Source organism: Oryctolagus cuniculus, chromosome 7, assembly GCF_964237555.1.
Source record: "Oryctolagus cuniculus chromosome 7, mOryCun1.1, whole genome shotgun sequence".
Taxonomy (NCBI): Eukaryota; Metazoa; Chordata; class Mammalia; order Lagomorpha; family Leporidae; genus Oryctolagus; species Oryctolagus cuniculus.
The window spans coordinates 156,641,759-156,653,641 of record NC_091438.1 but is presented as its reverse complement, the minus strand read 5'-3'; the positions used below and the strand labels follow the sequence as shown (position 1 = coordinate 156,653,641).

General features: G+C 51.3%; 1 protein-coding gene across 3 annotated transcripts in view; it reads left to right on the top strand.

Annotated features, from left to right (window-relative positions):
* Positions 1 to 104: 104 nt before the first annotated feature.
* CLCN6 (chloride voltage-gated channel 6) overlaps positions 105 to 11,883 on the top strand; it is a 32,996-nt gene continuing 21,217 nt past the window's right edge. The window contains exons 1-4 of one of the 3 annotated variants that reach the window (XR_011390017.1): positions 105 to 244; positions 958 to 1,017; positions 9,746 to 9,811; positions 10,166 to 10,231. Coding sequence is in view for 2 of the 3 variants with exons in the window: in NM_001082074.1 (NP_001075543.1) it covers positions 158 to 244; positions 958 to 1,017; positions 9,746 to 9,811; positions 10,166 to 10,231 (279 nt within the window). In the remaining variant the exon portion in view is untranslated. 3 annotated transcript variants of the gene reach the window in all.

Sequence of the window (11,883 nt, the reverse complement as noted above, 5' to 3'; positions counted from 1 at the left end):
GTGACGCGGGCCCTCGCCCCACCCGTCTGCAGCCACTCCCTGTCTCCGTCCCCAAGCTCGAGAGTACCACGTGACCCTCCCGGGCCAGTCACGTGAGGCTCGGATCCTGGGTGGGAGGGGGTTGGCGGAGGGGTCCGGAGTGCAGTAAAGGAGGAAGATGGCGGGGTGCAGGGGGTCCTTGTGCTGCTGCTGCAGGTGGTGCTGCTGTTGCGGTGAACGTGAGACCCGCACCCCGGAGGAGCTGGTGAGGAGCGGGCGGGGCCGGGCTGGGGAGGGGGCGGTTGCTAAGGGATGGCGCGAGGCGTTGCCGGGGGTGGGGCCGGGCTGAACTGGGCCTGCAGGTGGCAGCGGGTGGGGCCTGGGGACAGCAGCCTGGGTGCCGGGTTCTGGAATCTTTTCTCATAGCCCGTCTAGAATCGGAGGGAGAATCCAGCCGCTCCCATCCGTATTCTGTATTTGCATCTGAAAAGGGTCCTGAGTGGAGGAAGCGTTCGCAGGATGAGCTCTTTAGTCAGGGCTGTGTGCTTCGCGTCCCCAGCCCTTTCCCACTTTGTCCCTGACCCTTTCTGGGTCACTGACAATCCAGCTTCCTTCTGCAAAGCAATCTGGGAAGACTTGAGTTGGTGTGTCCCCAGAATGGACATGTGCCTTCTGATTTCAGACCCGGCACGTTGTCAGATGGAGCCTGGATTTTTGTTTCTCCCTTTAGGTTGGCACAGGACCTCTGGAGGTGTTCATAAACAAGGGTGGTTATTTGGCAAATGCGTCCACAGAAGTGAAGAGCTCCCCACCCCCGTGGCGCCCTACCCCCATAATCAAATTTTTTTAAGGTCCTGTGCCCACTTGTTAATGGCTCTAGCTCATTTAGAAACTCGCAACTGGCTTCATTAAATGCCTCTGTCTTCTTCCACTCCTAACTGCTAAAAAGCTTTCCATCCTGTGGGTCCGTTTTTCTAGACCATCCTTGGAGAGACACAGGAGGAGGAGGATGAAATCCTTCCCAGGAAAGACTATGAGGTGAGTTTGAGATGCTGCCTTGCAGAAAGTGGCCTGGTCGCGTCCAGCCCCAGCACTGATTCCAACCAGAGGTGCTCTTTGACCTTCTCTCCCAGGGAACAAGTGAGTGAGAGATAACTCCCCCCTGGGAAAGGGGCTGTTTGACAAGCCCTTCTCTTACCTTAAGCCCCAAACAGTGTCTGGTGTCTTTCTGCTTTTATAGATCTGTGGCTCCTTAACCTGGCTACAATATGTGTTTGCCATTAAGGTGTTTGTTTTTGCAAACAACAGACCACCAGGGTCAAAGCTGGTAACAGTGTGTGCTCACAGCAGGTGTGTGGCTGAAACAGGAGGCTGTCTCTTCTGAGAGAGCTTAACCGTTTCAGATGTTGCTTCCTGCCCAGGCAACTTGTCTCTGAAATGTTCTCAACTGGAGTTCTAGTCTTGGATATGTTTAGAGAGTCTTGTATCTTTATTTTTTATTTTTATGGCTTTTAAAGATTTACTTACTCAAAAGACAGAGCGAAAGAGAAAGGAAGAGAGAGAGAGAGAGGGAGGGAGAGAGAGAGATCTTCTACCCACTGGCTCATTCCCCAGTTTGCTGCAACCAGGAGCCTGGCACTCCATCCAGGTCTCCCATGTGGGTGGCAGGGGCCCGAGGACTTGAGCCGTCTTCTGCTTTTCCAGGTGCATTAGGAGGAAGCTGGATCAGAAGCAGAGCAGCTGGGACTGGAACCAGCACTCTGACACAGAAGTCTGGTGTCATAAACAGTGGCTTAACCCACTGCCCCCCAGTGCCCGCCCTGAATCTGTGTGTGTGCACGTGTGCCTGTATTTTGAAGATGTATCCATTTTATTGAAAGTCAGAGCTACACAGAGAGAACGAGAAATAAGAGAGAGAGGTCTTCCATTCATTGGTTCACTCCCCGGATGGCCACAACGGCCAGAGCTGGGCCGTGCTGAAGCCAGGAACCAGAAGCTTCCCTTGAGTCTCCCACGTGGGCCGCAGGGGCCCAAGCACTTGGGCCATCCTCCGCTGCCTTTCCCACGTCACCAACAGGGAGCCAGATTGGAAGTGGAGCAGCCAGGACTGAACTGGTACCCACACGGGATGCTGGCATTGTAGCCAGTGGCCCAACCCACCCAGCTGCAAGGCCAGCCCCTGGAGTCTGCGTTTTTAATAAGGCCGGTGCTGCTGGGGTGGGGCTTAACGTCCAGGACTTTGTTACTTCAGCAGTTCACGGTGACTTTCTTATTCGTTTTGTTTTTTAGATTTGTTTATTTATTTGAAAGGCAGAGTGACAGAGTAAAAGATGTAGAGAGAGATCATTGATCCACTGGTTCAGTCTCCAAGTGACTGCAACGCCAGGGCTGGGCCTGGCCGGAGCCCAGAGCCAGGAGCCCCAGCCAGGTTTCCCACATGGGTGGCAGGGACCCACGCACTGGAGCCAGTGTCGTAAGCAGCAGCTTAACCTGCTGTGCCACAGTGTTGGCCTCCATTTCTAATCAGTTTATGGTGACTTGAAAGGGCAAAAACAAGCCATGGTTGTGACAGAGGATCCTTAAACTGTTTACAAAAAGAGGTAGAGAAAAACCTGTAGCCTTATTAAATGATGACCGTTAACATCTTACCGAATGCTCGCTCTTTCTCCACGTTAACCTGCCCACTTTTCTTAAGTAAAGTATGCCATCTTAACCCATTTCCTCAACCCAGATAGCAATTTCGCATCACCCAATACTTATAAACAATGTTTTTTAAAATAAAAGAATGGTGTTTTATTGTGCTATGACTTACTTAATCTATGTTTGGTTCCTTCTGGCTTGTCTATGATGAGCTTTCCATCTTTAATTGCTTCCTTGGGGTTAATTCCAAGAGGTGGAATTGATCGTGCATACGTTTGATGGCTTTTTTTTTTTTTAATATCATGTAGATTTTAAGAATTCAACATATTAGGCTATACCCAGCATAATTTTCTTTTTAATATTTTTTAATTTACTGTAGAATTTAGTGTAAACATTAGGATATATAGTATAGCATGGAATTTTTTGTAACTTCTATTATGGTGAATTTTTTTTTAAAGAGTTTATTTATTTATTTGAGAGGTAGAGTTACAGACGGTGAGAGGGAGAGACAGAGAAAGGTCTTCCTTCTATTGGTTTACTCCCCAGATGGCCCCAATGGCTGGAGCTGTGCCAATCCGAGGTGATTCTTCCTGGTCTCCCACATGGGTGTAGGGGCCTAAGCACTTGGGTCATCTTCCACTGCTTTTCCCAGGCCATAGCAGAGAGCTGGATTGGAAGAGGAGCAGCTGGGACTAGAACCAACACCCATATAGGATGCCGGCACTGCAGACAGAGGGTTAACTTACTGCTCCACGGTGCCAGCCCCCTGGTGAATTTCAAATATACCGGAAATGGCCAGGACAATATATTGGGCCCCCCATGCTCTCATCACACCACTGAGGGAGTCACTTTGCTGGTCCCAGTCCTATTTCATCCATGCTGTCCTCCATCCTCTTCCCATGTTATTTTGAAGGAAATTCTATACATTACTTTACCCATAAGTAATTCAATGTGCATCTCTAGAGGGTAGGAACTTTCTCTTTTTATCATTACACGATACTATTATCACATGTAAAAATTAGTAATTTCTTGATATTAAATATCCAGTGTTCAGGTTTTCCAATTTTAAATCTGTGTATTGATTTTATTTGAATCAGCTTCTACCTAAGTTCCTCACACTGTATTTTTTTAGTCTTAAGTTTCTGCTTCCATTTTTTTTTCCTTGTGATTTGTTTGACCACATAATTAGGACTCCGGAATCTTCTACCATGTGGATTTTGCCAGTTGCACCACCATGGTATGCTTCTCTGTTGGGACTGAACCAAAAAGCCCGGTATCCACTGGTGTATTTTCTCATTTTTAAAGTATTTATTTTCTTCTACATAGTTGGGAGCTTTCCAGAAAGTAATGTAAGTGCTCCACACTGGGTGGCCAGCTTCTGTCACGGCCCTGTCCTGTCATCCTGGCCGTGGGACCGGGACTGAGGGCGCCTCGCAGCTGCCCCTCCCTCCTGGGACTTCACCACGCCGGCGCCCCTGACCCTGCCATTACCAAGACCCCGCTCTTCACTAAGCTGCACGGATATTTGTGGTGCGCTTGCCTTCAGCCAGTCTGTTTCAGGGATAAATGTCCTCTTTTTTTTTTCTTTTTAAAAGATTTATGTGTTTATTTGAAAGGCAGAGTTCAGACAGAGGTAGAGACAGAGAGAGAGAGAGGTCTTCTATCCGCTGGTTCACTCCCCAAATGTTCACAACTGCCAGAGCTGGGCCAATCTGAAGCCAGGAAACAGGAGCTTCTTCCAGGTCTCCCACACAGGTGCAGGGGCCAAGGATTTGGGCCATCTTTCACTGCTTTCCCAGGCCATAGCAGAGAGCTGGATGGGAAGTGGAGCCGCTAAAACTCAAACCAACACCCATATGGGATGCTGCCACTGCAGGCGGTGGCTTTACCTGCTACACAACAGTGCTGGCCCCAACAAATTTATTTTTTAAGACTTATTTTATTTCTTTGAAAGGCAGAGTTAGAGCGAGAAGGAGATCTTTCACCTGTTGCTTTATTCCCCAAATGGCAGTACTGGCCAGGGTGGGGCCAGGCCAACACCAGGAAGCTGGAACTCCACCTGGGCGGCAGGAGCCCTGGTACTTGGACCGTCTTCGGTTGCTTTCCCAGGCATATTAGCAGGGAGCTGAGTCCGCAGTGGAGCGGCAGAGACTTGAACTTGCGATCATATAGGACACAGCGTCGCAGGCGGTGGCCTAAACCCCTGTGCCTCTTCCCGCTGTTCCACACTGCCGACCTCATGGTGGTGTGATTTCTAAATGCCCTTTTTAGTAACTTTTAAAAAAATTTGTTCATCTCTTTTTTTTTAAGATTTATTTTATTTATTTGAAAGAGTTATGGAGAGAGAGAGGGAAAGATAGAAATCTTCCATCTGCTCATTCACTCCCCAGATGGCCATAATGGCCAGGGCTGGGCCAGTCTGAAGCCAGGAACCAGAAGCTTTATCCGGGTCTCCCACATGGGTGGCAGAGGCCCAGGGACTTGGGCCATCTTCTGCTGCTTTCTCAGGTGCCTTAGTAGAGAACTGGATTGTAAGCGGAGCAACTGGTTCTCTTACAGGATGTTGGCATTGCAGGTGGCGGCTTTACCTGTTGCGCCACAGTGCTAGCCTCTGGTAGCTTTATTGAGCTGTGATTCATATAGCGTACAATTTATCCACTTGAATTGTAGGATTTAATGGCTTTTTAAGTATATTTGCAGAGTTCCGCAACCGTACCCCAGAAAGAAACCCAGTACCTATTAGCAGTCACTGGCCGTTCCCCTTGCCCTGACCCTAGACAACCGTTGACCTCTTTCTGTCTCTATCTTTGCTTAGCTTACTCTGGACATCTAAAAACCTTTGTAGTGTTGTCGAAGCCATAGTTTAGAGGCAGAAGAACCTTCTCTTTCCCTTCCATAAGTTCAGTATCTGGATCTGAGGAATAAACCCCAATAAACAGACTGATAGGAAGGAAGGTGACAAGTTTATTACGTGCACAGAGGCATCACGAGACAAGGAGTCCTTAATAACCCAGTGAGGTCCAGAAGCTTCCGAGCCCTCTAGAGTCATAGGAAAGAATGAAGAGAGAGTTGCAGGTAATTTTAGAGGCAGAGTAAATGATGGTTTTTTTTTTAAAGATTATTTATTTGAAAGGCAGAGCTGCAGAGAAGCAGAGGCACAGAGAGGGAGGGAGAGCACTCTCCCATCCACTGGTTCACTCCCCAGATGGCCATAATAGCCAGAACTGAACCAATCCGAAGCCAGGAGCCAGGAGCTTCTTCCGGGTCTCTCACGTGGGTGCAGGGGCCTAAGGACTTGGGCCATCCTCCGTTGCCTTCCCAGGCCATAGCAGAGAGCGGGATCGGAAGTGGAGCAGCCGGGACTCCAACCAGTGCCCGTACGGGATGCCGGCACTACAGGTGGTGGCTTTACCCACCACACCAAAGCCCTGACCCCGAGTAAATGACTTTTAGGAGTGAGAACTCCTAAAGAACATACAAGTTGGTCTGGGCCCCAGGGGTGGTGTCCCCTCTAGTTGAGGGGCAACTGGGGAAGGGGTTTACAAGTGCGGATCTGCTAGAGAATCCAGCCTAGAGAGGAGAACTTCAGAGAAAGCGGCCCCTGCCTTCGCTGCTCCCCACCAGCTCTCGGTTTGAAGTCCAAAGGAGCAGATCTGGGGGCATTTTCTGCGCCCTGATAGTAGCATTGCTGGACAGAAGCGTCAGACAGTTCATGAGCAGTCATCTCTGTGCAGTTTGGCTGCAGCTAAGAGGTACGAAGTGTTTTCCGTGTCCTCATAGCCCACTGGGTACGGCAGCTGATCCCAGCTGTGTGGGGGCTGTTCCCCACAAAGCAGCAGCCCCGTGTCCTCTGAATCCTGACACTGCCTCTGGAGGTAGCGTCACATCCCACAGTGGGAGGGCTCAGCCCCCGAGACTGTTCCCCCACAAGTGCTGTGGCCAAGAGCAGCTTGTCACCCACCCTTCGGAGCCGCCGGCTTTAACAGGGTCCCCACCAGCCCCTTCCCAAGCTTCGTTAATTTGTGGGAACAACTCACAGAACTCCGGGGAACACTTGCCGCCTACCAGTTTATTGATAAACAGTCAGATAAGCAGCCAGATGGGAGAGGCGCAGGGCAGGGCACGTGGGAAGGGGCACGCAGCTTCCACGCCCTCCCGGCTGCCACTCTCCCAGCGCCTCCTTTGGCTTAGTAGTCAGGAAGCTTTTCAAACCCAGACTCTCCGGGTGTTTTTGGAGGCTTTATTACATAGGCATGATTGATTGCATCATTGGCCATTGGTGTTCGGCTTAACCCTCAGCCCCTCCCCGGAGGCTGGGGGGTGGGGCTGGAAATCCCAGCCTAATCAGGCCGTGGTTTTTCTGCTGACCAGCCCCGTGGTGGAGCTCTCCAGGGGCCCCAGCAGCCACTCGTCTTATTAGCATAGAAAAGACATCACTCCAGAGATTACTAGGATTTCAGGAGCTGACTGTCAGGTAACGGGATGAAAGGCTAGTATAGTTTTAACAGTATCACTGAAAGATGTTCGTGTTTTTCAATGTCTTGATTTTTGTCCCAGTTGTTGATAGAATGTGATGTCACTTGATTGATTTTTTAAAGCAGTGTGCATGTGTCCACGTGTCTACGTGAGTGTGTGTGTGTGTGTGTGTGTGTGTTTAATCATTCAGATGAGTCTAGTTTTGCAGCAGAAGTATTTTTCTCCTCTCTGGTTTTTTGCTTTACACTAAGAAAGAAGGTAATTTTTTAGATATAAAAGGCACATGGTGGTTGCTGGGAGAATCTCAGACAATACCCCGATGCAGGCATCTACAGTAGCGCCTTGCAGATGTGTTCCCGCATGTTTTTGCGTTATGTTCGCTGACGTGCGGTTACTCCTGATTTGATTCACCAGAATGGAATTATGTTTTCTTTTCATTCTGCACGTTGATTTAAAAACTTTTTTTATTACATCTTTTATTGCTTAATCATTTCTGGACATTTCCCGTGTCTCTCCATGGAGACTTGATATATAATTACTTATTGCTGTATTTGGGTGTATGGTGATTGATTGAGCCGGTCACCTGTTGCTACATCCAGGACTCTTATGAAAAAGGAACTTGGGTTTGCTCTGGGCGGTTATCTAGATCCATCATCTCTGTGTCTGGCCGACTGGAGCCTGCTGCCTGGGAGTGTGGCCGCCCGGCCAATGTCCAGCTTGTTAACCAGCTGACGTGGCGGTCGGAGCAGATGAGGGAAGGAGCGAGCACTGAGGGCCGCTCTCCTTTGTTGCCAGACTGCTGCTTCTCATGCACGCCACGTTAGGAAAGAGCTGCTTTGACTTGTTCCTTGGAAGGTCCGTGACCCGCAGGCTGTAGGCAGGCTGTAGGCAGGCTGTGAGCAGGCTATAGGCAGGCTGTGAACAGGCTGTAGGCAGGCTATGAGCAGGCTGTGGGCAGGCTGTGGGCAGGCTGTGGGCAGGCTGTGAGCAGGCTGTGGGCAGGCTGTAGGCAGGCTGTAGGCAGGCTGTGAGCAGGCTGTAGGCAGGCTGTGGGCAGGCTGTGGGCAGGCTGTGAGCAGGCTGTAGGCAGGCTGTGGGCAGGCTGTAGGCAGGCTGTGGGCAGGCTGTAGGCAGGCTGTAGGCAGGCTGTGGGCAAGCTGTAGGCAGGCTGTGAGCAGGCTGTGGGCAGGCTGTGGGCAGGCTGTGGGCAGGCTGTGGGCAGGCTATAGGCAAGCTGTAGGCAGGCTGTGGGCAGGCTGTAGGCAGGCTGTGGGCAGGCTGTGAGCAGGCTATAGGCAAGCTGTGGGCAGGCTGTGGGCAGGCTGTAGGCAGGCTGTGGGCAGGCTGTAGGCAGGCTGTGGGCAGACTATAGGCAAGCTGTAGGCAGGCTGTGAGCAGGCTGTAGGCAGGCTGTGGGCAGGCTGTAGGCAGGCTGTGAGCAGGCTGTGGGCAGGCTGTGAGCAGGCTGTGGGCAGGCTGTGAGCAGGCTATAGGCAAGCTGTGGGCAGGCTGTGAGCAGGCTGTGGGCAGGCTGTGGGCAGGCTGTGAGCAGGCTATAGGCAAGCTGTGGGCAGGCTGTGGGCAGGCTGTGAGCAGGCTGTAGGCAGGCTGTGGGCAGGCTGTAGGCAGGCTGTGGGCAGGGTATAGGCAAGCTGTGAGCAGGCTGTAGGCAGGCTGTGGGCAGGCTGTGGGCAAGCTGTAGGCAGGCTGTGAGCAGGCTGTGGGCAGGCTGTAGGCAGGCTGTGAGCAGGCTGTGAGCAGGCTGTGGGCAGGCTGTAGGCAGGCTGTGAGCAGGCTGTGAGCTCTGTGCTGCGTGGTGTAAGGAACACTGTTGCAGATGCACAGGTGTTAAGAGCGGGGCTCAATCTGTGCTGCTTCCTGACATAAAGCACAAGTTGCTCTTTTTTTTATGTTTATCTTTTTTTTTTAAGGTTTATTTATTTGAAAGGTAGAGTTCAGAGAGAGAGAGAGACACACACAGAGACAGAGTCTTCTGTCCACTGATTCACTCCCCAAATGGCTGAAACCACCAGGGCTGGGTCAGGCCAAAGCCAGGAGCCTAGAGCTCCATCTGGGTCTCCTGTGTGGGTGCAGGGGCCCCAGCACTTGGGCCGTCCTCTGCTGCCTTCCCGGGTGCATTTGCAGGGAGCTGGGTCAGAAGGAGAGCAGCTAGGACTCCAGCTGGTTCCCATGTGGGCTGCCGGCCTTGCAGGCGGCTGCTTAACCAGGTGCGCCACAGCACCGGCTCCCACACATTGATTTTTAGGATGCATTTTCATATTGTTTTGTCTTGTGAGGAGCCTCATTTTCATAGAAGCTAACTGCAAAAGAATAATTGATTTTCCAAATTGGTTCTGGTTCACTGAAGCTTTTGTTAGCATTTAAGGGAGTAAGTTGGGTAAGGCTGGTCGTAATTGAAGGTCTTCAATTTTTAAAAGTTTAAAATTTTAAAAGTTTAAAAGTGTGTAATTTGGAGACTTTCCCTAATGTCTGAGGTGCTAGCCCACAGCAGTGCTGGGGAACTTCAATGTGCTTGCCAGTGGAGGGGTGGGGGCGTCTGGGAGCTGCACCGGGTGCTGCCGGTGGCACTGCCTGCCCCGTTTCGGTGGCTCTTGCTCCCTGACCTGGCTTCCTCCCGCTCCTCCTCCAGAGTTTGGATTACGACCGCTGTATCAACGACCCCTACCTGGAAGTTCTGGAGACCATGGATCACAAGGTGAGCCCGCTGCTCTTGACCTCTTAGCACCAAATACAGCTCACGACAGCTTTTTTCTTTTTGGGTCCTTCAGTGACTGTCCTTACCCCTTGGTCTTCGAGCTTTTTCATGAGATACTGACATTTAATTCCCAGTCCCTCATCCTAGTAGCCAGAATACCCACTGTCAGTGTGTCTGGCCCCGCCCGCTAGAATCCCCGAGCTTGTGTCGCGAGGCGCCTGAGACGCTGGCAGTGTCTTCACCGTGCTTGCTGTCGGCGTGGAAGTTAGTCTGAAGCTGGTTGGTCACGAACTGTGCCTTCCCTGCTGCCACGTGAACTGATCCAAACTAAACCTTAATTTTCCGTGTGAACAGAAAGGCCGATGGTACGAGGTGGTGAAGTGGACGGTGGTGTTTGCCATAGGAGTCTGCACCGGCCTGGTGAGCAGTGGGGCGGAGCCGATGGTGGGCCAGAGGGGTGGGGGTGTCCAAGGGAAGCTCTGGCCTGGAGAATGACATTTGTCATTGGTCACCAGGACATTTATATGTTGCACTGTAACGTTGGTCGTTATAACCAAGACTGCCTGTTTTCTTTCTCTTTGTTTCTCTCTTTTTAATTAATCCTGGTACCATTTTGCATAATTTTGCTCTCTGAAACGAAAGTGAATCATGTACCTGCCTTGCTTTCAAAACATTCAAAGGTTTTATCAACACTTAACATTTTATGATGTTTGTGGATCACAGCCCATAAAACCTGCCTGATAAGGCCTCTCTGCCATACGCCTATCTGTGGGGCAGATAGCATAGTAGGTGGAGTACATGGTGGATGTTAAGGTCAACCTGTGGAGAAAAAGCAAAGCAGTGAGGCCATGATGGCAAGGAGAGTGTGCCAACAACAGGTGCAGCATCCCGGACAATAGGGGATTTACCGGGCTGTCCTGGGCTCCTCCCTTCCGCTGCTAACTTTGCCTAGCAGGTAGAGCCGGCGGAGTGAACAGGGTCCCTGGGCTCTGCAGGGTCACAGGCGAATCAGAGAAAGATGGGAGCGTTGCTGAGGGTCGTGATAGCAAAAGGCTTGGAACCGCAGCGGCTGCCCTGCTGTCGGGAAAAGCTCGGCCGGACAGTGGTGACTCAGGATGACACAGGTCCAGTCTGGCCGTCCATCAGCACGAGATTAGAATGGGCGTGTGTCCGTTCCTCCACTGCAGCCACGAGGCCCCCTTAGTGCGTAGTCGGCCCACAGAGTGCGAGCTTGTACTTAGAGTAACACGGCCGCGGGGACCACCCACCGTGTTTATTTTCGTGGGGCTCATCGCAGTCTGCACAGTGGACTTCGTCTCAGGTAGGATCAACGGCAGGCGTTCAGAAGCCCTCTTTGGTAACACCCCGATGGACACCATGTTGGGATAACTTGGTTGATTTAATCTTTCATTGACTCTGAGTGTCTGTTTTGCGAATGTGTTTCAGGTTCCAGATTTCCCTGTAACGGGCAGGGCATTGGCCATACGCTTTAGTTTCCTGCAGCTCTCCTGGCAGACCGCTCCGAGCTGCCGGTTGTCAGTGCTAGCGACTTCACCTTGTATTCTTAGATCCCGGGAAGTAAACAGGCCTTTAAGGCAGCAGCCAGCTCCCCAGCTGCTCGCTGTCCTGTCCCTGATCTCACCACTTGCATCAGCAGTATTAGACAGCCTCCAGGCCCTGGCTTGCGGGAAGGCCAGAATTAAAGGCACGAAGCCTTTGATCCTGAATCCATTAAATTAGCCTTCTTCCCAGTTCTCCTTGTAGCCTCTCGGTGCTTAGGAGAGCAGAATAGTAGAACCCAGTTGTTTCCCAGGGTAACCACTGAGTAAATCAAAATAATGATTTACGAAATACAGCCTAGCAATAAGAACATGCAGAAACCACGCACGTGTAAGTGAGTGTTTGAAAGTAGTGTCCCACGCTGCAGGTTTGTAGTAGTCAGCCTTTCGTTACCACAGCCGAAATGCCAGAGAGGAGCGCTTAGGAGGGAAGGCTTCTTTCAGGTCATGGTTCGGAGCTTCACAAAGTAGGGTGGCCCTGTCGGTCTGGTGTCCGATGAGGGCAGTGGGCAG